Source organism: Trachinotus anak, unplaced genomic scaffold (genome assembly GCF_046630095.1).
Source record: "Trachinotus anak isolate AG129_WGS33_773 ecotype Australia unplaced genomic scaffold, CSIRO_AGI_Tana_v1 ptg000032l, whole genome shotgun sequence".
Taxonomy (NCBI): domain Eukaryota; kingdom Metazoa; phylum Chordata; class Actinopteri; order Carangiformes; family Carangidae; genus Trachinotus; species Trachinotus anak.
In genome coordinates this window covers 19,187,265-19,214,308 of record NW_027273883.1, presented here as the reverse complement: position 1 = coordinate 19,214,308, position 27,044 = coordinate 19,187,265, and the positions used below count along the sequence as shown (strand labels likewise).

At 39.5% G+C, this 27,044-nt stretch overlaps 1 protein-coding gene across 8 annotated transcripts in view; it reads right to left on the bottom strand.

Moving 5' to 3' along the window:
- cobl (cordon-bleu WH2 repeat protein) overlaps window positions 1–27,044 on the bottom strand; it is a 57,451-nt gene that overhangs the window by 28,060 nt on the left and 2,347 nt on the right. For 3 of the 8 annotated variants that reach the window (XM_071468385.1, XM_071468389.1, XM_071468393.1), the window contains exons 3-9: window positions 15,875–16,069; window positions 13,110–13,320; window positions 10,073–10,301; window positions 8,539–8,583; window positions 7,671–7,759; window positions 7,308–7,376; window positions 1,753–1,935 (exon numbers count right to left, since the gene is read on the bottom strand). In XM_071468385.1, coding sequence (XP_071324486.1) covers window positions 1,753–1,935; window positions 7,308–7,376; window positions 7,671–7,759; window positions 8,539–8,583; window positions 10,073–10,301; window positions 13,110–13,320; window positions 15,875–16,069 — 1,021 coding nt within the window. Of the gene's footprint in view, window positions 1–1,752; window positions 1,936–7,307; window positions 7,377–7,670; window positions 7,760–8,538; window positions 8,584–10,072; window positions 10,302–13,109; window positions 13,321–15,874; window positions 16,070–17,284; window positions 17,451–27,044 lie in introns of all 8 variants that reach the window. The other 5 variants (XM_071468387.1, XM_071468386.1, XM_071468390.1 and 2 more) reach the window with 5 other exon arrangements.

Here is a 27,044-nt window from a genome sequence, read left to right as displayed (position 1 = left end):
AAACCTGGTTAAACCTGGCTGCTATGACACCCTTCACTGAACCTAAATCCTTTTTAATCACATTCGCACAACAAACTCAGGCCAAACATGATCTTAATCTTTGAACACCTGACACCTCTGTTGTGTCCTTAGATGACGCTGGCTGGCAGAGCACATCTACCCTACTTATCAAAAAGAAAATCAATGAATTATTTCGACTTTACATCCATTCACTCTTCTATTGGTCAATATGCTGACCATCTAATTGTTTAAAAAGGCACATGAAATCAACACAGAACTCCCACTTTCTACAGACCTGCTGCTGTTGTGTTAATACCGTGTGAGACCAACACATGAAATCTCTGCCACTTGTTGACCTGAGGCTGAACTGTCGATAAGAGCAGCAGAACACATCAACAGCCTGTCCTCAACTCTCTCCGCTCAACAAGCAACACCACAAACCAGAGAGGTGCAACATGAGAGGCGTCCTGCACCTCAGTATGACCTTGAAATGTGTGGATGAGCATGAATATACATGAGAGTTTGTGTTCAGACAGGGTAACGGTTCAGAGAAGGCATAAGAGCGAGACGGATAAATCTATCATTAGACCAGTCATCAAGTCCTGAAATGACCTTCCCAACTCCTGCTCTGTGTAGCTGCCCTGGTGACTCCCAGTGGTGTCTCAGTGTTTCAGCTCTTGTGTCTGTCATAATTCTAAATCTGACAGGTGGACAGATAAATCACCATCTCCCTCTGCACGACTACAATTTGCAATACTAAAAATAGTCGCAGCAGCTATAGGGAGCTTCTTAATAGAGTCACAATGATCACAATCACAAAAAAGAACAAACATCAAACATCTACATTAGTTTGAATGAATGCTATAAAGGAAGGACACGATCAGAACTTTTAGTGACAATTAACACTAGTCGCATTTATACTTTCTCAAATCGTAGATTAGCATTAATGCCACTCTTACAAATTAAAATGGAAAGATATTGAAACATTTTGGATCAGCTTATTAGTTATGTTTAAGATCTTAATTTCTTTAGGGAGACACTTGATCCGAAATGAATTATGATCCTTGTGTCTTTGTGGCATTATTGTGTCCATCTTTGTTGCTTTCAATACTGAACTTATTACTAATTCTTTTTTAACAGGAGACACTGTGAATCCGATCATTCATTCTTGTGTTTGCAGCATCTTCACTGACTTACGAATCCCACCGCACACTTCTCAGAATTGTTTTCCACACAAGTTCAGTTTTGTTAATTAAGCTAAGGAGGATAACACAGTTATGTGTTTTTCCATGTTATCCTGAGAACAAAAATTTCCTCTCGATAACGTGCTTCAAGAGCACTCGCTCCTCCAAATAAACAAAACCTATTATCACAGGGAGGGAGGAAGGATGTTGGTTGCTATACAACATTTCCCAGCATGCTGCCATAACACTATAATGAGACTGCAGGGAGCTGTTGCTCTAATGTAGATGATACAGGTCACTCTAACCTTGAGGTGCTGGATCTCAGGCCAAAATACCTAAAGGAAAGGCAGCTTCTAACAGATTGCAGCTTTCTGATGCACTGCTTCAGGTCATCCTGAGAGCTGAGGGATTCAGATATTTTACATAATTGGGACCTTTTCTGAGATGAAAACTCTGGGGTGTGTCATCATTATAATCCCAGTTATTGCCATGATGTCAGTGGTATGCATCATCTAACTGATCTAAATCTGACACACAGAACCTCAGCTCAGCTCCATTATCCCCTCACCTGATAGCTCTCGTAGCTAGTGTGTCCCATGATGGGTGTCGGGGCCTCGGGTGGTGCTGGGGCCCTCCTCTTCTTGGTATCAGATTTGGGAGACATCCTGGACATATTCATGACCGACTGAGACTGGCCCAAGGTGCTGGGCCGATCCTCTACACTGGGGACTCTGGACACCGTGGACAGACCCTGTGGATAAAATCAAGAATAAAAGCAGGTGAAGTCAGAGGGACAAAAAAGCATAAATATGCACAAACATATAAATGTAGAAGAGCTGACATTCAATTTGCTAACAATCTAAGGTGAGACAGACACATTCCCACTGAGTTACAGACATGTCAGTTCATCATGCTGCTGTTACGCCATCACATTTTGAAGGATCACTGAGTTAATTCAGAGAAAACTCGATAAAACATGTGGAAGATGTTTTTGAAAAAAGTTTAAAAAGTGCAAAATCTCTTTTAATACAAATATACATATAGAAATATAAATTGACAGGACTGGTTTCAATTTCAAGGATTGATTTTAGGATTAAAACGAAAAAACTTTATCATAAGCACTTATTTCATATCTAACCTTGAAACCGACCTCAGAGGGAGATCCCCACTCCCATCATTTATAGTGTATTCAAGTTTAAAAACATTCACACATGCAGATACGTGTGCAATCAAATGCTTCTCAAGGTATAGTCCATTCTTTAACATGTACGTGACCAAGTTTAAAGTGCATCCACATTTTCAAAGGGTGGCTGCTCCTGACTAAGGCATTGGAACACAAAATATCTGATCAAAGAGAGCCCAAAGTGCTCCTGAATATCTGAACCTCCCCGAGGCTCAGCTTGGTACAGAGCCTTGGCACAACGGGGAATCAACCCCCTCCTCCCATGATCTCCAGATCCCCAGAAAAGTGTTTAAAAGCAGATTAATTGATGTGTTCAGACAATGCCTGGATACAGCATAAAAGCAGAGCAAAAAGGAACATAAAGTTCAGAACATTAGAATTAATTGGACCCAAGGTTAGAACATCTCACAGTGGGGAGGGATGGGAAAAGAACAAAACTTCTGAACTGAAAAAATGAAAAAAAAAAGCCTTGAGAAGAGAAGCCAAGTAGACATGCTCACAGCTTTTTTTCACATGTCACAAAAAACATGAAGCGTTCACACTGCACCTCAGTTAAAGAGATGGAGCGAGATGCAAAGAACTTTGCAAAGAACTGCATCAAGGATTATCAAGCAGCCTTTACACACGTCTCGCCTTATATCCAAACACAATCCTCACTGTACTAATAACATACAGTGACTGTTGCATCAGTTACTGCTGTGTTATATCATATGTCAGTAGATGCCCAACATGGAAAGGGGTAGAGCACAGATACAACATCCAGAATCACTATTGTTTAACACTGTTTATAGCAAAGAGATGGATAGAAGCCAGATTCAGACAATAACATGCAGGCAAATGCTTATGTGTATTAAAATGTGTATATAATGTATATCTTGCTTGTTCAGAGTGTGTCTTTAATCTAACAAGGTTCAAGACACTAAACCATCATTTGTAAATAAAGAGAAAATCCAGCTTCGAACTGGAAAGTGTTCATAGCTGGTACCTTCACAAAAAACACATGTTGACAGCTGCAGATTCCTGCTCACTTCCTCTATCCTTAGGCCTTTTTAAAGTTTTAAGTTTGGTTCTCCATATTAGCTATAACCAAGGTAATACCTAGTATGTCTGTGTTTCATAAAAAACACAAACACTACAGCAACAAGTACATAAAAATCACAGTCAATGCAAACATGAAATAAGGACATTAACACGGTACATCCTAAACTTACACCAGAAAAAAAATGACAATATGAAATATTGAAAAAATCTGTACTGTTGGGTTAGCAGCTGTTCACTGTGCTGTGGGACTGACAGGGGTAAGAGCAGGGCAATGGGGAGGTGGGGTAGATGGCAGATGGAGGTTGACATAAAAAATGAGCAATGTTGGAAGTGAAGGATTAATGTGATTTCCATCTTTTAAAAAAAAAAAAAAAAAAAACAAAACTGAAAATTCACATGAACTCTGTCTGACTTTCTCACCTGCTCTCTTCTACTCCTTCCCCTTGGAAGGGGTCTGCCATGCCCTCCACCCCCAGTTCAGTGTCTGCCTAACCTGATGCCTCTCTCCCTCTCCGTGTGTGTGTCTGTGTGTGTGTGTGTGACTGTGTTAGCAGACACAGATGTGCTGGTGTCAAAGCAGAACCCCACCAGATGCTAGCAGTCCCATAATCAAGACCTCTATAAATACCAGGCCTCTCCCACTCCAGATCCAGATCTTAGACTCTGCTACCTGTCAGTGTTGCTACACTCTGAGACAAATTTGTTACCAGTTTTGCCGTTCAGCTTTCAGTTCATGTAACCTCTTTCCCTAGTAACCATCCTATTCTCTCCTCCTTCTCACCCTAGACTACTCACCCCCTCCCCTCAGATCCTACTCCTGTTACCCCAGCCCCTGCCCCAGCCTCAGTTCCCTGTTCTCAGCTAACAGCCCAAGCTTCCCCTAGCCTGCTCCCCATCTTCCCATACCTTGCAATAAATATCTTTTACCTTCATTCTCTCTCCTCGTGTGTGTCTGCGCTCATACACTCACATACATACATCACTTTATTTTATATATTTAAAAGGCTTACAGGCGTAGCTATCCTAATGTGTTGATTGAAAAGGACAAAATTACATTGGATGAATGAGAAGCAGTGTTTCACTGCCCTCTCTGGTTGAAAGTTTCATATCTGACCACACCCAAGATCACTGTTGGCTGGGGGTGGTTGCATGTGGCAAGAAGTGCGCACTTTTTTACCTGTGGTCACACCCAACAGTGACGTCATAATGTACTGATACACTCTTGAATATATTTCTACACCACTGCAAGGTCAAAAATTAATCCACTGGAAGTTGTCAAAAACAAGATTTTCATGGGGTGTTAAGTTGCTGTTAAAACACAAACAAAAAAATACAGTATCACCAAAATTAATAGTATTAATATTAATAGATTACTACAATGACCCACACACACATGACAGTTCACCTATTTTTATCAAAGGTTAGACCAGATGAGAAATCCTAGAAAACCACCAATCTGTGTAAAATTGCTTCATCAATCGTTTCATGATTATTGATGAGCAAATTACTAAACGTAAGAGGCACTGGAGCTTTAAGGCCTGTAGAAATTTCATAGTTGTGAGGCTCCCAAATTGTTGCCTCTGTAAGTGCATTTTATTGCTGTAATCAGGAGCTAAGATAGGATGTCCTTCCTAAGTGAACAAAGTTAAGTGACTAAAGTGGGGAATAATTTCTGGGACGATTTGTTACTCTGAAACACTTGATAAATATAAACCTGGATGTTTTTTTAAAATCTAAAAAGAAGAGCAGAAGAATGTCCCTGTTTCATGTCAGTTTGCTTCAGAATCAGCATTGCCCTTAACATGATGCTCGCTGACGATGTTAGCGTTCCAAGACCACACACACAGACTCGCACACGCACGCACGCACGCGCACACACACACACACACACACACACACACACACACACACACACACACAGTAGATTAGCTCCTAATGAACAATTAGAGATAAGAGGCTGGGCTTTTAGTGCTAATGTAGCCAAGGTGGGGTAATCTGATGCCTTCAAGCTGATAACACTGTATGTGTATATGTGTGTGTGTGTGTGTGTGTGTGTGTGTTTGCTTGTGTGCACAAATGCATGTGTGTGGTCTGATAACAGTCCCTGACAGAGAAACAATCATATCGGAGAGAAAAAGCCCAGCTGCATTAAAGCCCGCTGGAAAATAGCAATATGAATAAATATAACTTTGCTCTCACTCTTTGTTTTAAATAAATTATAAACTTTCACATCAAAGCAAATACCAAATACTCTGTCTATATTAGACTTAATGTTTAATTCATGCTCTGCTGCTGTTTTTTTTTTCTTTGCACTTCTCTGTATTTCTTCATTGTTGCTAGTTTTTTCAAATCCTAAGTAAATATTTGAACAATGATATGTTGTCAGAAGCATCTGATGAAGCCGGTGAAGACATAAAAAAAACCCAAGGAGAATGAGGATGAATATAAAGACGGCTTAGACCTGGAGGAAGAGGATATAATAACAATGACAATGATTCAACAGCATAGAGAACAAAGAGGTAAAGGGTGGAGAAGTTGAGCCAGAGGCTTTGTGCTGGACAGAATAGTGAAGTGAACCGGAGTGAGTCAGGTAGTGTTTTTCCAGCTAATACAATCAAATTCCATATTGATCTGAGGTGAGCCACAGATGACTGCTGCTCAACTGGGCCTCATGGCTTCAAAATCAAATTAACCTGATTCAGTTATGGATACAAAAGATAAAGCTGCCTAATGCACCATCTAAATGTACGTCTGGCTTAGCATGGATGCCCTCCACACACACACACACATACAATTTTATCTTGGAGTAAAACCTTTTACATTGATTTGTCGATGTTTTTATGATTAAAAATTCAACTTTAAAGAGGTTTTAAAAGATGAGTAAGACTTGTCTTCCCATCCACTAACCCTTTTGGGTGGTTCAAGTTTGTTAGGTTGCATGTAGGGATCCCTCTATGTCATCGGTCATGCCAGAGCACTTATTATACATTCTCTAATTCATGATGACCATAGGATAAAGCTATAAATATTTATCAGTACATGACAGTGTTCTCTTGAGCCATTTTATTATTCAGTTGTCATCTACAGGAAAGAAGAAGGGAGTGGGTGCAAGAAATCTGAGAAGCATGTTTAAGGCTCCTCTTTGGAGCTGTGATTCCTAGCAGATTGCTGACAGTTACTGCCCTCTGGAGGACATCAGCACACATGATTACACTTCAACAATACACATGAGCAACAAGGTCCCATTCTGTGAATGTGACCCTAAGCTTCAAGGAAAATTACCATATATTATATATTTATGATGATGTCTGCCTCCGCTATGGAGACAGGTACAGGTACAAAACACATATCATGGGAAAGCTGCATGATCCTCCAATGGTTTTCCAAATAAACATGTTTTTTACATGAATAATTTATTGTCTTTGTTGTCCTACCATAGTCCACCATAGAGACCGTCTCTTATGTGCCCTTTTTAGTGTTTCGTTGCAACCTGTTATTTAAAAAAACATTATGTACTCAGGCCTAAACAAGAGAACCTTCTGTGTTATACATCAGACTGAATGCCATGTCAGAATATCAGCAGCCATGCAAAAAATGGATAAGGAATGGGTGTAACAACAGGAACCACCAAACAATGTCATGAAATCTAATACAACTGACTGGGTCTGAGGTTTATCTGTTCAGCTTTGTTGCACCAGTGTCAACCCTGTGTTAATGTTTGAGGTTTGTTTGTAGTTTGTGCTGTTTTTGCTGGTTTGTATAATATTGTAAAAGTGTTCCTGTTATTCTGTCCACCCATAACGTGTGATTGGAATACATCAGAGACGAGTTCGTGTGAGATCCCACTTTGATTACACCCATTACCTCTGGACATTTTCAGGTGTGTTAGTAATACTTACATTGGATTGTGTGTCAGTATTTTGGATTACTTTATCATCATAGTCATCCATGTCCACTGAGGTCTCTGTCTGCAAACGGAAGGCACAGCTAACATGCAGCAGTCAACTGTTCACGCATGCATTTAGCCTGCCTCAGCTATCAATATGAATAAGCATTAATGACATGCATCGATCAAGCTTAGTGAGTTAATTATTACACAGCCTCATATTTCTCATGGCACTTCAAATTGCAAAGAAGTCGCTGGCAGTTATGATGATATTAATCTTGCTCTTAATTGAATAATTCTAAATGAATATTGCAAATAAATGACCAACATCAACAATATATTTTCTAAAAACAACAACAGCAATTTGGAGTCTTACCTTTGATTTCCTCCTACCAAACTGGAAGATACCTAGGAAGCCTTTCTTCCCTGCTCTGCCCAAACTGGTGGTACTGGAGTGAATGGAGTCTTAAAAAAGAAAAAGGAGAACAGAAGATAGGGACGAGTTGGACAAGATAGTGTCAGTTCCTCATATTAAAAACAAGGGGATCAGGGTCACACTGAGAAACCGTTTATGAGGAATTCAGTAGACAAATTATCTCTGCATGCACAGATATTACGTTAACAATGAAATTCACAATGATTTTGTCATGACAGAAGCATACTGTAAATTTACAGTACACCCTTAAGGTACATGTATGCCAATTCAGTTTGATTCATATGAAACCCAATTTAAGAGCTTCACTTGAGTGAGCAAGTGGCCTAAATATTCAACCTGTTTTCATTCAAGAAGAACTAAATAAAATAATCTACTGATTTTCCTCAGCAGAGGGAGCTATAGTTCTATTTTTCTCAAGGCTCACCTCTATCTAAACTTCACAGCCTACAAAGCAGTCAGTAAGTATGTGTTATGATGGCTTGAGGACAGGGCAGGAAGGTTAACTAACCATTAAAAAGATCAGCGCTAAACTACTGGGTTATTTGGATATTAAAAAAGCAGAGGCAAAATAAGATAATAATAAATCATTTCAAATTGAAGGACATCGATGATGTTAGCACAAGTATTAAAATAACAATGACATTAAGTCGTCAAATTATTTCTTTGAAGACAGATCACTAACAAGCAAACACATGTCTCCAACACACTAAGGTTAATAAGCAAGCACTGTTACATTGAGTTAAACAGCAACATGGGTTTGAATGGAACCAGCAATGCTAAGAGAGACAAGACTCATCATAACTAATACCTGAGTAGTTAAGAACAGGGGCAGAAGCCATTTTAGGCTGGAGAACTGGAAAACATGACAAAGTTTAAAACATATTTAGTTGTATATGGATAATGGACTAACTGCTTAAATCAAATAAATATGTTACATTTGAACTTTTTTTGCACAAGATTTTCCACAGGTTACATGTATAATAACTTCAAAAGGCCAAAATATAACCATTACACAACAGCATGTGACCATAAAAATTACATAATGCTCTAAATGTTAATGCTTAAAACCTTCATGACCATAAACCACAAGTCTTTTCCTCTCAGATCTGACTCCATGACAAGAACCTTATCTATGAATATCAGTGGGTGTGGACTGTTACCGTGGTTATAACAGCAGATCTTAGACTATAATTCAACTTCCTATGAGATAAAGGATTACGTATCCTGAGTACCGTACGTTCAGGGACAAATTGTACTTGCCAAGGTTCATTTAGCTGATCATAATGTCACAAACACAAGCTTATATTTCTGTTCATAATCTGTCAACCCTGCTGCTGGTTAAATCAATATTGACTCTGACTGGATATAACTTTATGTCAATAACTATTTACATGTTGGTCTCACTCTACTGCAAAATGCAGTGTAATGCTGCTTTTGTGGCTGATTGCAATGGAGGTGTTTCAGTGAGATGCTGCACGCTGGGTTTACATGAGATCCATACTCAGCTTCCTGTCAAAGCACAAAATGTCATTTAATCTCTGCTGATTCTACACTGTACGAGAAGGTAAATAAAAAAAAAATGTTGTTATAAGGCAGGGGTGATGTTAAAGTTTTTGTTCCCTACAGGAAACTTCTCTTTCCTCATACAGAAGGCTCTTCAAAAAAGTAGCAGGCTGTGGAAGTGGACAATAAAGTTTACCAACATTGGCCACTACTTCCACGGAGCATAAACCAAGACTGGGCTCTATTCAGTTTCATGAATTGAATCCAACAAAAGGATATTATTCAAAGTTTTTTTTTCCATTAATATTTAATCTATACATTTTTAGAATTATTTTATTGTCTAAAAACAAAATTGTCTAAAAATGTGACTTTGTTATGGAACCCCAGTTTCAAGTACGGCTGAACGATATGCCAAAAAATCATATTGTGATTATTTTTACACATATTGGGATTGTTATGAGTCAAGATTTTAGTGGGAATTGTAATGTTTGCATTTCATTTTCATGGAAGAAAATATAAAAGTGATGACGATGTGAGTTGCTGGGTTCACGCATGTTCCCTTACGTCTAGAGAATATGATTTGTAGGCCAGGGAATCTCTGTAGAACCACAATGCTTCTTTTATAATGGTGTATTGTGACACATTTTACTTTTATCAAGTAATTGCAGCTACTGTGATCTGGATATTGCACTTGGCCATATTGCAATTTCAATAATATTTCAATTAATTGTTCAGCCCTAGTTTCAATCTAAATTTTACATTGAGTAATTTAAGTGAATGTACACCAACCTTTATACACAAACTAATTACATAAACAGAATGAAGTGGTTGAGATTTACCTAGACTGCGATCGTGTACGTAGAGCTCCTTGATCCCCAGCTCTGACAGAGATTTGTCCAGCGGTAACTCGTGGCGACTGATGCTGTCCTTTAGGAGCAGGACATGTGCAGGGTCAAACTCACACTTGTCACAGATGACCGGTGTCAGAGTCTGGAGAGGCACCAACGGGTTGACCCGTACCACCGCCTTCTGGCTACCGTGGTAGTTCACCATCAAACGCACTGTTTTCTGGTAGAAAGAGGAGAGAATGGCACAAAAAATTTGACATTAATTTCTAACAAATGGATGAGGGAAAAGTCTGATGAGGGCACACTGTCATGTCCAGTGGAGAAATCTTCCCATTCTGTGGTCACAGAAAAGAGATTTTCTTAAAAAAAACTAACTCAAACAAAGTCTTAGAACCAATGCCAAAAACAGTTATCCATTCTGCTTATGAAACCTTTAGTTTAAATTCTAATTATTCTACACATCACATTCAAAAGCAATGGCAGATTATACAGAATGTCACATAAGAGAAAATATTTGGGCATCAGCTATAGAAAATACAGTGAGCTGTAATACTGAAAGAGAGACACAATTTTAAATATTACACATTATTGAGAGGCAGGCTTGGTCTAAGGCCCTAAGTGTATTAAATGAAATTCCGAAATGGGCACGTATGCACATATGTTTTGGAAATGTGCATACACTGAAAATTATGAACAGCTATGTTTTCTTTGGAGTTTGATTTTCTTATAAGGTAAGAAAAACCTACAATTTGCAGACAGGACAGGAGCACAGAGAAAGAAAAACACACAAAGACACTTCAGCAATGAGTAACTTTAGTTTAGACTTTGATTGCTGACAGAACAAGTCACATTTAATAGGCTGGAGATGATGTCTGTCTGTGTGCATACGTGTGCAGACATGCATGTGATCTTGGATGTGTGTGTAGTTAGACAATCCCACAACACTACATAGTGTTCTAATGGAGAACAGACAGATGTGCCCCTCAGAGCAGCCAGCTTTGTCACTAAGTGGTACACATCAGCAAAAACACACACCCCACTCAGAAGTCAAGATGCTAAAGAATTCGTAAAAGATTCATTCAGTCGCTGGCTCTTCAGTGGCTTTTGTGTACAAAGTGAAGTGGTATTTAAAGTCATATAATTTTCCAGTTATCCATTATTTTGACAGTCAACACTTTTGTTGATAGATGACAGAACAACAATCATACAATCATACATGAGAGCAGCCAGTTTGGTTCCCTTCCTTTCCAAGCATAAATGAGCGAAGCAAAGATTATGTATTTTCGACTCACGTCTAATACAGACTACTGTCTGTTACTGGCTCAAGGTTCCTATTTCTGTTTGGCTTTTATTCCTCATATACCAGTGAAAGATACAGTATCAAGCTGTTAATGCTTGAGGCTTGAGGAAGTTTGCCTTCCAAAACTAATGTCATTCATCTACTTATGTGTAAGGTGTTTAACTACTGCGTTTTCCTGAGGCACATTTCTTAGTTAAATCTACTCTACTATCTGTCCCACGCAGCCGTTTAAAGACTTGAGGTGATCGCGCTTTTGAGGCTGCTAAAAGAATGTGGCCGTATGTGGCCCAGACTACTTCTGGATGTGGTCTGAGTTGTATAAAGCTTTATCTGAACCTCTGAGGTTTGCTAAAGACTTATTGATTTAAACAGGCTTTCAGGTCATCTGTGCGTACCAGGACTGTTTCTTATGTGTTTTACTGGCTAGTGTTTCGTATTCCTGTGCTCTGTTTTCTATGTTTTTGCATTTAATGTGAGCATATATAATCCTTAACTGTTGATGTCTGTAAAGCACTTTGTGATTCATGTCTGGAAAAAGGGCTATATAAATAAACTTTACTTTCTTACTTACTCTCCTATACTGTACTTTGTCCACATTAATTATATCAGTGACGGTAGACTAAATATAACACAAATAATATAATACAATAATATTAAACAGCACAAATAGTCTCCAAGACTACCATTAAGCTGAATTACCATCTCTACTACTGTTCCAACAAAAAAAGTTAAACATTATAACTCCCATTTATAAAAGCATTGGTATTGTATTTGGCTACATTACTTTTAGCTGAGTGTATCTAATAAACTAAACTAAACAATTAAGTGCACAGTATATCAAATTTAATTTCAACTGCTGAGGCTGGTGGTAGAATGAGCAGACAGATAAAGCAGAGAAGAGGGATGACTGGCAGCAGTATCTGAAATAATGTCAGTCTCTGGTCTGAGGCCAGGCGGGGTCAAAGGGAGAGAGAGCAGCAGTGAGCCCTGAGAAGAGCAGAGAAATAATGCATGGTAACTAAAGGTAAGGCACTCATCAAATATTCAAACTGTAGGAGGAGAACAGAGGAGAGGAAGAGAAAAAGCTAGAGACAAAGAGTCTCATGCTCAGTAGAAAAAATAAGTTCAGGTGGGCTGGCGGGCTTTGAAACACGTGAAAAAAAGATGGATAGAAATATAGGGGGAAACACAGAAAAGGTAAACTTAGACTGTATAAGAATTCACTCCAATGTCATGCTGGGCCAGTTTGCTCCCAACCGGCTTCCTACCTTAGCATGGACCCTTATAGGTTTCACTGGCCTTGCTTTCTGCCAGCAGTCAGAGGTAAAAGGTAGAGGGGGAAGGGGCGAATATTACATAAGGCTAAGGTAACATCCTATGCATTTACACCGATCAGCCACAACATTAACATCTACAATAAGGGAAAAGCTCTTGATCTAGCATTCTGGGATACATTGATCTACGTTGCTTCATGCAAAAGAACACAAAAATGGGTAGCTTTGGACTATTTTTTTTTCAATTCTTGCTATCAGTCTTGTGTTATTCACTTCACATTAATTTGTTAAAATGTCGGATAAATGCCTCCACAAAACACACAATAATCCGAGCCAAGCATATTCAACCTTGTTTCATCAGGTGTTAAATAAGCTCTTACATGTACAAATTGTAAAATCCAAAGCAGACGTGACAAAAAGAGCATCCAGAGTATCAGGCTCCACTGTGACTCACCTCTGGCACTTTGGGCGCGGGTCTGCGCACCGCTTTCTCCTCATAGACTTTCTCCTTGATGAGGACACAGGCCACGTTAAGGGAGCCCAGCAGAGCGTTGGGCTTGAACCCCAAAGGGTGGCCCTCGGGCGACAGCAGCTCCAGGGTGTGCAGTGCAGGATTCAAGTGGTAGCGGCTACACAGCTCGACCAGAAGATCCATAAGCGCCTTACTGAGAGAGGGAGAAAGAGAGACAAGGGAGGAGAGAGAGAAAGTGAAAAAGAGAGTGGGGAGGAGGGAGGGAGTTTGGAAGAAAGAAGCATGAGAAGAGATGGGGAGCACGGGAGAAAGAGAGCGGGGAAGGGGAGAAGATAGGGTTACAAAGCCTTCCTCGCTTTAGCTCCAGTAAAGAGAATAGTAATTACTTCATACAACAAACCGGAGTCATATTCTCACCTGATGCACTTAGACGGACATGACTTTAAACACTGAGCTATTTTATTTTCACTGTTGAATGAAGGGAAGTGGCACTGATTTTGACGTGATGATAACAATGCTGTCTTTATCTTGATTCCTTCTGCATAAATATTTATTTGACATTTTGTGCTGATTGTATTACAATAACAGGATTTTACGATCCGAAAACGCCTATAAGCATTGTACAAACCCACAATCATCAGTCCATATACAACAAAAGGAAAAGTTTTAAAACTTAGAAGTGGTAAGGCACAAGATAGATTACTCTTTAGTTACGATATTAATATTGACTGAAAAATGTAATATGAGTAGTGGAACTAAAACCTGAATATGAGCCTAATAATTACTTTTAGAAGAACTGCTCTTTGGAAAGTACAAGAAATATAAATTTAGTATTAAGCTGTTCATATTCTAATGCTCGTGTTCAACAGAAGGCAGAGAAGCCACTTATCACATGTAGATTTCATCTGTGTGGTTAATCTAGACAGAAACTGTCTGTGGTGGGGGTGGTATTTGGGGGTGCAGATCGTTGCAGGTGATGAGGGGGCCTGGAGGCCCTTAGTACTACCTGTCAGTCCTCAGATAAAGAAACCAAGAGACAGCGTCCAGTGCTTTCTGGGAACAGCCAGATCAGATGACAGAACTGAGAGGGATACCACTACAAAGGACACCATTGACAATCACTAACAAATAGACACAGTCTACAACTACAACGACAATCTGCAATCAACACACCCAGCGTCCTGAGTTATGTGCTTCTTAAGCTGATTTTCAAAGTTCATTTGGTATGTCACAACTCAATCACTAACACAGGATTGAATACATGTTACATTTTAACCTGTTCAACCCCCCAATTCACATGGGGACATTGTTTTAAAGGCAGTTTACCTGGCCAAGCATCATTCATTCCCAATGAACTTTAGTTTTTAGTCCAGATCATGAAACCACTTCTAGTCATGAAAAATAATGATACAATACATTTTTCATCTGATGCAATGGTACAGTCATAAAAAATGACTTCTTGAATATTAAACTAAAGTGTGATATTAGTACAAAGAATCAATGGCAAAGCCAGATAGAGACTATATAGGTAACTGCATACAATGTATTATCTAACTTTATAGCAACTTAAGGAGTTCAGTTTGGGTTAGTGCACACTGAAGGTTAAAAAGGTGAAAGTGTAAAATGAATCCTGAATGAAATTTATTGCAAAAGAAATCACATACAAGATGTTATAGTTGTCTACAGCAGCTCCTCACAATGCTCTATCTCTGTATCTTTATTGATACTGCACATTGATACAGCTTCAGTATTAGTGTGAGACAATAATTATATCTGTAACATTAAGTATTAACATTAATTTTACAATTCTCCTACAAGAGAGCAATTTTTAAATATGAGCACAAAACACTCTTTACTGTTTTTTTTCAAGTAAGTATATCCTGTAAGTTATCCTATTTGTTTAACTGCCTGTGTTCACATAATAAATTGATTGTTTGGAGGTTGTGCTATTTAGTATCAAACTATCAGGCAATGATGTTGTTACTGAGCAGAAGTTGAACTGCAAACACTAAATCGACATCTGAAACTAGAATGCAATGTCACACATTCCTTTACCATAAACGATCTGTAGTAAGGAAACCAGACATCTGATGGGTGACCACAACCATCATAGATAAAGGATGCTAAATGGTACCAGATAGGAGCCTTCTGGATATGATACTAACCACACCCTTTTGTAAAAGTTTGAAGCAATGTAGGCCGTTTGAAGAGGTTACAAATAGTTATACATGTTTACCTGTCAAAGTTTCCCTTTTCATGTCTAAGATACTTAAAAAAAACAACTGACTTTTCTACACTAGTTCAAAGTATCACAGAGTCTCTTGGTAAAGTTTCTCTTTTGTTATGAAAAGAGCAACAAGATGCTATTAAAACAGCCCATTGTTGCTCTGTATCAGGCAAGCGTCCCTGATTTTCTGCCCAACAGGAGAGAACCTCATTGGGGGCGGGGAGCATTAGCAGGACAGGACAATGAGACCCCATGACAGGGCCTCACTGGCACAGCAATCCATACAGACCCAGAAATGACAAACAGGTCTCCTACTGTTTGTCTGACTGATAATGAAGATCCCTTCATAGGATCATATTGTAGAGCTAAGAATGAACTACGATCCTTTTATTTATAGATAAGCAAACAATTGCAAACATTTTACAGCCAAATGCAATGTAAAAACATGGCACACACAACAGAAAACACTGGAAAGGGAGCGAGGAGTGAGTGGCAATGTGTGCTTGTGTCGCCCTCTCACCTGCCATCCTCAGTTACAGAAGTCTGGTGTCCCTGTGGGAGAGTTAACTGTAAATCCACAGTGGGCCTTAACATGTTCTCCTTGGCATCAATGCCTGATGTCCCTCCTCCATCAGGTAAGGCGTTTCTAAAGATGTGTCGTGGGGCGGGTTGGGGGGCCTGCGGTGGAGGTGGAGCACGTGCCTTCATTCTCCTCCTGGGTGATGACAATGACAAAGATATACAAAGAGAATTATTATTAACTCTTTAGGTGTTTGTGGTAGTTTCCTCATTGTTCTAGATTTACCATTTCGGAGTATAGTAGACTAAAGTAGGTAAACAACAGGCATTCATTTCACATGTACTTGAGTATCATGTTTAAAATTTATGAACCAGTCAGTCAATCAGTTTTTTTCATTTGAAGCACTGTTCACATTCTGACTCACTTTTACTTATGCTTATTTAAACAAATGAAAGTATGTAGATTACTTCGCTTCAGCTGAGTCATCTTTGTTTTTCTTGAGTTCAGTCTTAGTTACATGGCACCACCAGCCTAATGAACAACAACCCTGTGCCATCACCTCAGGAGCAGTCTGAATACCAATGACTTTTTTCTGTCTTCTTTTTCTGTTTGTGACACAACCATCCTCCTCATTTTGATTACGCAACAGTCTACAGAAATGCTGAGATGATCCTTTTGGTTGTCAAGATGGGCCAGCCCTGAGCAGCTGCTTATTCCATTCGGTCCTCAGACTTCTCTGAATAATAATTTGATAATCTATAATAACACCTTCTCCAATATCACTCCTAAACATTCTTACTCCTGCTTATAGAAAACAGTGTCACATTATCTTGTTCTTCTAAGCGAGAACGACTTTAACGCAAACTACATCCTTGTCAAATCTTATTCAATGTCTGAACAGTTTATTTAAAGACATTATTTTAAAAAATGTAGTCAACAACAATGTCATCAACAAAGTAATTCTGTACTGGGAACGTTACTCACATATTACCTCCTTCCTGACATTGACTCATTTGCAACATTCATGTGTTTTAAAGAAAAACATATGACTGTGACACAATTGATAAAATGTTACCATTGTTGTAAAACAACAATTTTAGTAGCACCAAAGACTAAGCAGCAACATTTAGGGTGTGTACATGGCATTTCCTTATCTCAGAAGAAGAAGCCACAATACAAATCCTCAGTCAAAACCACAGCTCATGTGGGTAGAGATGTGGCATCGATGAGATGCTGCTATCTGCACGTTTGACCTCGGTTCAACGTAAACTGTTCTTAGTCAGACACAGACAGCTTAATTCTGCTGACAATGACAAATAGCTATTCTACGCCACACATTTCAGCATGCACTCCCTCTCTGTCCCCACAGCACAAATATTAGCCCCAGATAACTACAGAAAAACAGCCCACTCACGTCAAAAACAGTCCTTGTGTTGATTAAGTGTCCCAGTAGTGTTATGTATCAGACTGTTTATAAATCCAGCTCCAAGGATTTGCTTCTCTCATAGAGAATTTGTGTGCAGTTTTAGTGTAGTCCAGTGTTGCATAGCTCAGTATCCTTCAACATGCTCCTGCCCTGTGTAAAGGCAAAGACAGAGTAGATGAAGAATGAAGGTGAGCATAGCACAGCAAGCGGACTCTAACCTGGCTGAAGTTAACCATTAACAGCTACATCCAGTATCAATTAACTTTCACCCACAGGACGCTATAGTGTCATTGACTCATTATGTAATGCAGAAAATGCTTTTCAGTGTTTTTTCAGAGATGTTTGACTGCACTGAGCAGTATCAAGCTAGGAGTCTAATCACAGTGCAGATTATTTCCAATCATTTCTGACTGAAAGTGTCATTAAAAGCATATGGTTTACTCACTGAGATATAAAGAATAGAAATGATTTTCATGAGCAGCTTAGAGACCTGATTGAGATTGAGTCTGTGTCTTTGAAAGTAAAAAGAACCGGGCCCTGTGGAACTGTGGGACTGGGCCCCAGCCAGGGTTAACACAGTCAGCTAGTATCCTTCTCTCCATCTCGCTTACTGTTTGTCTCACCATAACATTTCACTCTCGCTCTCTCTTTCCCTCTCTCTCACACGCACAAAGACTCCTTTAGGAAAAGCCTCGTCTCCCACAGAGTTAGAATGAGCGAGCGTAAACAGAGAGAGAACGAGAGAGCGAGTCAGGGAGGGACAGGGAACGAAAAGCAAGAAACCCTGCTCCAGCACAGGGGGGCAGTAAGTGCTGGACTGCTACAGCGACTGAATTACAAACGGGCTCAAACACACACACAAATGCACACACAGAAGGTCACTAATGGACCTTTCAGAACCACTCGGTTCTTTTCACTTGACTGAACAGCATTAAATAGGATATATTTCTTTCACTATCCTTTATTCAATCTTTTCTTTTCAACAGGGACAGTTTGTTTAAGCTTGATGTGTTTGTGGCACTCATATTAATGTTTATATCAGTACAAATCTAAAACAAATAGATACTGCATTCATTTCCAACGGCTAACGGCGCCGTGTGGTCTGTGGCAAAATCATCCAGGACAACATGTGAGCAGCTGAAAACAAAGTGAACAGAGAACATCAGAGACTGGAGTCCACAGTTGAGATCGATTATATCACACCAAACTGTTCTGAGACTAGCCTGTTGGTTAGTGAATTTAAAGGGAACATACGCTAAAATCAATCCAAGTCTACACCAGTAGGTTATTCACACAGCATTTCATGCAAACACTGGAACACAAAACATAGCTGGTGTAAGAGAGGTCTGTTCTGTAAATACTGCAGATGTGTTGTGCATGTCTTCCACCTTCTGCTACGTAACAAAAATGTAGTCCCTGCAAATATACAAAATGTATATTTCTACACTGTAGATAATGTAAATCTCACAACAACAGAAGCTGCTGTTCATTTTTAAACAGTTATTAAAAAAAAACATCTGGAATCCATAAAGCCATACAGATGGATATATTAAAGATATATGTCTAAAAATATGATGGAGACCACTTTTATGACTAATTACAATTTAACATTTCAGTTCCTGCAAGTGCATTTTTCCCTTGTAAGATAATGCTGGTTGCCAGATATTACTGAACATAGTGAGTGCCACAGTGTTTATGATAGAGCAATAAACTAGGAGCGAAGGTTCAGGCGTCTATGATGTCATCCTTAATGGCATAAACTGATCAACAGGTCAGCAATAAAATACAAGATCTGTATTAGTGTAATATTTAAGTGGGCACAAACTATTATACTCTTACCCTTTGCTCTCAGTGAGATGTAAGCAAGGGTAATGGTTTAAAATGTAGGTACACAGCCTACAGTCATCTTGTTTTTCTGCCTGTGTGCTAGCCTCTTTAACAGATTAGTCTCAGTGTCTGCATGTGTCTGTGAGTGTGTATTTACAGTGTGCGCGTGTGCAGGCTACCTCCTCCCTGACCCAAATACAACAATGCTCAATGCTGATCACGGCAACTCAGGATAAATCATGCCCTGGATGTGTAAACATGACTGTGTTTGTGTGCATGTATGGTTGTGCTCATGCAAAGATACAGAGACATGTGGATCAAATGAAAAAAGTGAGATGGAAAAGGTGTCAGATGATTTCAGGACGTAAGCAAAAATTAAACGCTCTTCAAATTAGAGGTTTGGCCAGATCACTGCAAACACAGTGCTATTACTTATACAATGCAAATCCATGTACATCACAGTTAGATTACTGCTGTTTGTTAAATAGTTAATTACATAACACTGATGAGACACACTGGAGAATACGTTTTTTTTGGAGTTTTTTTTTTTTGCTGGGGAAATAAGTAACTGTCAGGGACTGTATTTATCCCAGCCATGGAAACACAGCCTAAAAAGTTCCCACTCTGGAAGGTCTTATAAAAATAACGGAATATATTAGTTTATGCTCTGAACTGTGCTCTGTCAGCACCATCCCCACCATTACAAATTCCATTCACAAGTGGCCTGTTTTTTAGTTGAAAGCCATTCTCATTTCATAGCTTCCTTCATCAGTCTGCCATTGATTCTTACTGATCAATGGCCACATAACGTACAAATGGGGGTTACAAATCGGACAGCGAGAGAGAAACAGAGACAGGCTGACGGACCAGATCTATATAACAAAGTCTGTTGTGGATGTAAGCAAATACAACTATGATTTAAGGCAGTAGACAGAGCCACAAACATTCACGGAGTAAGTAAGTCAGTCAGTCAGTCAGAGAGACAGTCATTGCAACAGGCAGACAGCCAGACATGTCCCCAGTCAAAGACATCCCATCAGTGTGATACAATAGGATCACTGAAACAATGAGTTACTATCCTCTAATGAAGACAACCAACTAGGAATGGAGCAGATTAATTGGCCAAAAACATGGCGCCGACTGACCTACATTCACTATGACACACTTTGTGCATTCTGAGAATATAAACAATGGATGAAACCAAAACTCCAAAACTCTATGGCATGCAATGAGGATTGATGTAAAAAAAAAAAAAAAAAAGTCAGCCGTTAAGATGATCGTCTGAGTAATAGAACATTGCATAGGACAACACTTCAACTGCACTGCAAGGCCCTTCCTTTGAGAAGTGAAAGGACTCTACCAAAGACTCACTGTCTTCAACACAAACAAACACAGGCCAAATTATTGCCTAACTAAGAGCTTCCCCAAACTTCTAAGAGCTTGGGGAATCCAATCTATCCTGCCAAACAAATGTCCAACTCTGTAATCAACACAGTTGATGGAGAATGTGTATTCCTTAAAGCTTATAGTTATCCTTGTGAAACTCTAATGTAGTATGCAGCAGCAGCTTGGTTAGAGGTAGATAGGGTCAATAGCAAGGTCAATGGTTTGAAGACCTTGATGGTGGTTCAAATCTTCACCTCCAATCCTTGAGCAAATCACTGACCCAAAGGTCCAATACTGTACAAAGTTTAGTAGTAGTACTGTAATTGAATAAATTCAATTTAAAAAGATAAATATATATATATAAATACAAAAATACTAATTTCCTGATCATAGCCTCAAAACATGGAATATCATTTGGGAGACTCAAGAGTACAAACATTAACAAAGCAAGCATGAGTGCCACTTCAAGACCTCACTCACCCACTTACATGTAAGTACTCACACATGCATATTAGAGCCAAAGCCACACTCGTCTGTGTGTACACTTGAGTTTTCACCTCCTGTTGTGCATTGGACACAGCTTGAACGATACAAATCCTGGACCCTCAGCCACTCCCATCACACTCTAAACACACACACACACACACACACACACATACTCTGTCCTGCTACCTACTCAGCATACCCCTTGGGTGTCATGGCGTCCCCATGGCAACCTATATTTACACCACTTGACTGCAGAAGACAGCAGACCTCAGCTTAGTAGCAGCTGTGGATTTTGGTTGCATGAACACAAAGGGTGAGCCAGAGAACCACAGAAAGAGAACGAGAAACAGGATGAGTGAGGACACAAGGCACGGAAAAGATTTTCTGTTTTAGAAGTGAGTATCGGAGACATATGAGCCCAGTAAATCATTTGTTTGCAGTTGCTAGGAACACTACGGTCTAATTCAGCATATGCCCTGATGCTCATATTACCAGCCATGTAGTTAAAACCCCACCCCACTGCAATGCCAAGTGAACTGTCTCACTGATAATGCCAGTCTGACATGACAGAGGTGGCCTCCCTACTGACCCCACCTGTACAGCCAAGTAAAAATGCAGAAAATTAGAACAACATAGTGAAGCACAGATCATATATACATTATATATATATATATATATATATATATATATATATATATATATATATATATATATATATATATATATATATATATATATATATATATATATATATATATGTATATATATATATATATATGTGTGTGTTTGAATCTGCGTGTCTACATATGTTTGCATATTTTGGAGAATGTAAAAAAAAAGAAATCATTTTTGATGCATCTCTAATTTGGTACGAACCAAACATTAAAATTAATCAGGGATAAACATTTAAAAATGCTGCATTTGTGACTACATGAATTGATAATGTTGGGAATAGAACAACACCCTTCCACAAGAATCAGAGAAAAAAATCAATTTGGCACCTGCAATTATACACATCAACAGCAGTTTGACCTATTTCTTTATTTTCAACACACCAAAAACCTCAGACTCAATGATTGCTGACATACAGTAGTGCTTTACCTCACTCAGTGGGATGTGGCCAAATGTCACAAACCCAGGGTCAAACAACGCATCCCCCCTTGTGTGCCTGTTATTCCTTGTTAGTTTGTCTTAACACCTACTGAAATGTACTTGTTTTATCTGTGCAACCAACAAAAAGCATTTAAAACGAGGATGCTTCAGTCTTGAAATGGTTTATCAGGTTGCACACAACCTGGTTCACCTCATTATCGAGTGACAACTTCTCAAACAACCAGGTTAGAGCGCTGCACAATCTGTTTCGCAGGAGTGTAGGGTGAGTAACAGTAACATAATAACCCATGGGACAGAAAAAGAAAACACCACACCCCAGGTGCTAAATGAATTGTTACTCATTGGGATCAATTAGGTTGCTTACACTGTTTACAGTTATTTCAAGGTTTTACGTCCAGCAGATATTGCAGTTACCTCAGGTTGAGTCAGCAACCGGTGATCCAGGAGTATCTATTTCACACCTGCTTGAAGGAGAGAAATCCACTTACTGTAACAGCACCCAGACTACCCACCCTCTCCTCCTCCCTCCTATCCTTGGCTCTCCTCTGTTGACTCATGTAGTCATCTCATCCACTTGTGACCAGTGACACAGAGGCACGCTGTACCAGTTTAAAACAAGACTTGTTCCAAGAATGCGATAATTCTCCAAAAATAGGCGCAGGACGCCAACTTACCCCACTGTCTGCACAGCTGGAAAAAACATGTCTATATTCCTGTTAGAGATCTTTTTTGACTGAATATAACTGACACTTCTGTAGATCCAAGCCATAAAGTATTTCTGTTCTTCTCTTCACATCTCAGTTTTTTCTTGCCTATTTCCTCTCAGTTATCTCCAGCCATCCTTTAATGGCTGGGTTAGGGTTAGGGTTATTGAGGAGTTATTGAGTGGCATCAATAATTTTCACCTATGTATTCCTGGGCAGCCATGGAAGAAATAGGTATTCTTAATGTTCATTGTGCTTAGTAAAATCAGGCAGCTCAGCACTCAGGTAATGAGATAATTCCTTCGGCAGCCCAAGGTTATCAGCTTTGATCTGCGCTTCTTATTTTCTCAATCCTTTGACATTTCAGTTCCATGTTTTGTGTGCTTTGGTGGGTTTTTTTTTCCAAATGAATACATTTCCCAAGTCTATAATTACTTTATTACAGGACAGATAAATAAATCAATTATTAAGTTACATATAGAGATGTATAGAGTGCAATTCTTGTTTTTATAGTTGCACATAAACAATGAGCTGGTATTTGCACTGTGCTCTGGCCCTTGTAAACACAGAGCTCCTGGGCAGCAAACAGGGCTCACAGCAGAGGAAGAATGGAGGGAAAAGGGGAAGGCTGGATAATGAAGGTTGGTAAGAAGGAGGGATGAGGGAATCTCAGGTGGCACAAAACACCATATGGCCATGGAGAGCAAAAATAAAGGGAACAGAAAAGGGTAGATGGGTGTAGGTCAACATTAGAGGAGAAAGGAAGGGGAGATGGAATGTAGAAGCAGAACAGCAGGAAATAACAATTAGTCTGTTCTCTATTCCCTAAGCTGCTTGTTCAATTAGAGAGAGCTCCTGCTGGAGAGACCAGAAGGAAAACATTTATGCTACAGATATTGTCAGTTTTGAGCAGACAGACACAGCTTATAGGTACCCCAGGACCCTTTGATTTGGGAAAAGTATAACACAAACCAGTGAAAAGCTACAGTTAAATTATGCCTCAAATATTTTAATGAGGTCTTCACCACTGAATCCAGTTTTGGCAAAAAAAAAACAAAAAACAAAAATAAATCGTAAAACAAAATATATAAGCATATATTTCTTTTTTTTTTTTTAATAAATGTCACAAGCTTTCTCTTTTGCCATACCATCAGTTAAAAGCAAAATAAAAACTTTTTAAGTTACTTTTAATGTAAAGATGACACTTAAATGCACCACATAAATGTGCATGTGCTTCCTGCTCACAGCTCCTGTTGGTTTGGCAATAATTCTTTAAAATACTAAAAACCTGTTGCTAAATTACTGATGTGGTGGCACCACAGTTACACTTTGTTTTCTCTCTAATCAAGATAGAAGCTCGCAGCAGTGTTAAATGGTTAAAAGTGTGCAAAGGCGTTCCCGGCCTGTGCGTGACAAAGGTGCACTCCACCACCTCTGCCTTATCAGGCGATACCGCTGCTATGGCACGGCAGTTGGTGTTTGAGGAGTCCGTCTCATCTGTGCACACACACACACATGGTCCGTCTGTCTTCCTCCCTGACAAACCCGCATACCACAGTGGCTAACATATGAGAGCAGGCTTCCAGAAATAAATCTGAGCAGCTCATAACAGCTGCATAAGACACACAGATACAGTGTATTGTAGATGCTGGACACAGGCAAGTAGTTTGTTGTTAAAGGTGTTTGCCAGTGCCTGTGGGCTTTCTTTCATCAGGGGCAGAGGGTGGCAAATAGGAAATAGGTTGGATAATGTAGATGGGTTCTTTGGAGCACAAGAGTCTATAAATAAAGCCAGTCTAGATGTCTCAAATGTTTCCAATGTATCATGGCATTGCTTTGGAGTAAATATATTCAGAGAGGCAGTGCTTCTCAATTGTGCACAGGAACCAAGGAACCTTTAATTACATCCTACTGTGCCTGGTCTTATAATAAACTCCTACTTGAAACATTAGTCACAGTACACACTGCTGTAATTTTTAAAGACATGTAGATTAAGAAAAGTTTTCATACAATGAGAATAAGCACTTTGAGCACTTAATTAACAAGTTAATCCTATGTGTTCAGTATGTTCATAGGACTAAAACATGCGCAGAACAAAGTTTACAACCACTGGCTTTACTGTATGCCTGTGATCTAATATGCTCCAAGCCTGTGGAAGCGCTGCATCCACACCCTCTCTATTTAAAACAGGATGGCCTGTGGAGTGGTCACAGATATTACCAGATACATACAGTGCCTCTGCCAAGAACGCATAGCCTCAAATACTCTCTCTCTCTCTGTCTCTCACCTATCTCAAATTTCACAGAAGTTAAATTTAACCCATCATAAAAAAAATTACCCTGAGTATCCAGATGTGACCACATACATGAAAACATTTTCCTCTATGCTAAAAGTACATACGGTATAGCCTTTCAGTAAAAGAAGAAAAAAGAGGGAACTCCCTCAGTCAGCATTGCTGAGGTAGTGGCTGACCACATGAACCTTAAACGTCTAAATAGAGAAGATCTTGTGAAGGCTGCGTAGGTTGGAGAGGAAGTGTCTGCAAAAAAAAATCCTCCATCGTCTGAGACCCCAGCAGGGAACCTAGTCTATCTGAGAGTATTTTAAGAAAGAGTATGGACTGACAGACTCACGTGGCAGATACTATGCAAAGGATGAGACTGACATTTTAGTCCAGTGGGCAAAGTTTCAAATTAATGGGCATTTACTCTGCAGCTAGCAACTGGTGTTGATCTCCCTCCAAACACAGCGCTCATGATCGCACACAGGCACGCATGTACACACAAACAAGACAGTCGGTAGCCCAATAATTATCTTTGGGTGTGTGCTGAGGATAAACGGACAGTTATTTGTAATCCCATACTGTATTTATCTGTAAAATCTGTCACCTCAGTTTTCCTGTGGGTGTGTTTTAAAACTGAACAGACACAGAAACAAGCCAAACAACAGATGCACTGAAAAAGAAATGTGTGACCTACCAACAGTGAGGCAGATGGCAGCACAAATCAGGATGTTGAGGTTGGTGAGGCTTTCTATTCTTTGTACTTCATGCAGCACTTAAAGGCTAAATCTAGGAATAAGAAATGCACCGAGCCTGTGTGGTGACAAATGGCAACAAATGTGTTCATCAAAGCAAAGGGTGTGGGTGGTTCATCATCACTCGGGACTCAACCATGTGACCCAAGTAAAACTCACAAGGTTCTGACGTCACACATGATTGTGTCTCCAGAAAAGACAGGCAAAAAACAGAAAAGGTCTATTAAACCTACAGCAGCTCTGTAAAACACTTTGAGGATTTAAAAAAAAAAACACGAGTCAAAGCTTCTCCGGAAGAATGCTGTAAACTAAAATGTATTCGAGCAGCTGCCTCTTAATTCTTTCTCCCTTTATTTACAGTGGTCTGTTGCTTCCTCGCTGCCTCTCTCGGAGTGGATACAAAAATTAACACATGTCATAAAACCACATTAATCAGAGGCTTCTAGACCGGAGCTCACAAACACTCACATAAACACACCAGGTCCAGACATGCAGAGGAAAACACCAGTGTGCTAATTAACAATGTGATGTATGCAGACTTCAATAAGGTCTGAAACTACTCCAGTTTAAATGCAATTAACAAGCTCCAGCTCACACCAAAACCATTCAGAGCTAATACATATGACACAAAGATATTATTTACAGTATATCTTTTAAAGAGGCAACTTTAATTCTGTCTGTCTGCTGTCTTGATCCCAGTGCACTGTGAGACGTCAGTCAAGCTTCATTCAGGCTGCCTTTCCACAGCACTCCTGAAGTACACACACACACACACTAACACACGTTCACATGCACACACACAGACACACACAAGCAACAACACAGCTCAGATTTCAATGACCAGGTACAAACAAATTTCTCTTCCTCCAAAAGAGCAGTCCCTTCCTTTCTCATTTGTCTGCTCACTGACCGTGTGTGTGTGTGTGTGTGTGCGTGCGTGTGTCTGTTGACTGTGTTAATGTAGTTTTATGAGCTGTGTTTCATTAGTAGTGGGTTATGTAGTAAAGCAGCTACTGCCTGTGTGATGACTAAGAGAGATCACAACACAAAGGGAGTTGTCATGGTAGTTTCTAAAGACAGAAATGTCTCACACTGACTGGATAAAAAGGCGTGTGGTTCCGCTGGCAGCCGACTCTCTGACCAGTCTACTTTGTAATTTGGCCAAAAAGCTTGAGTGTGTGAAATCACTGTA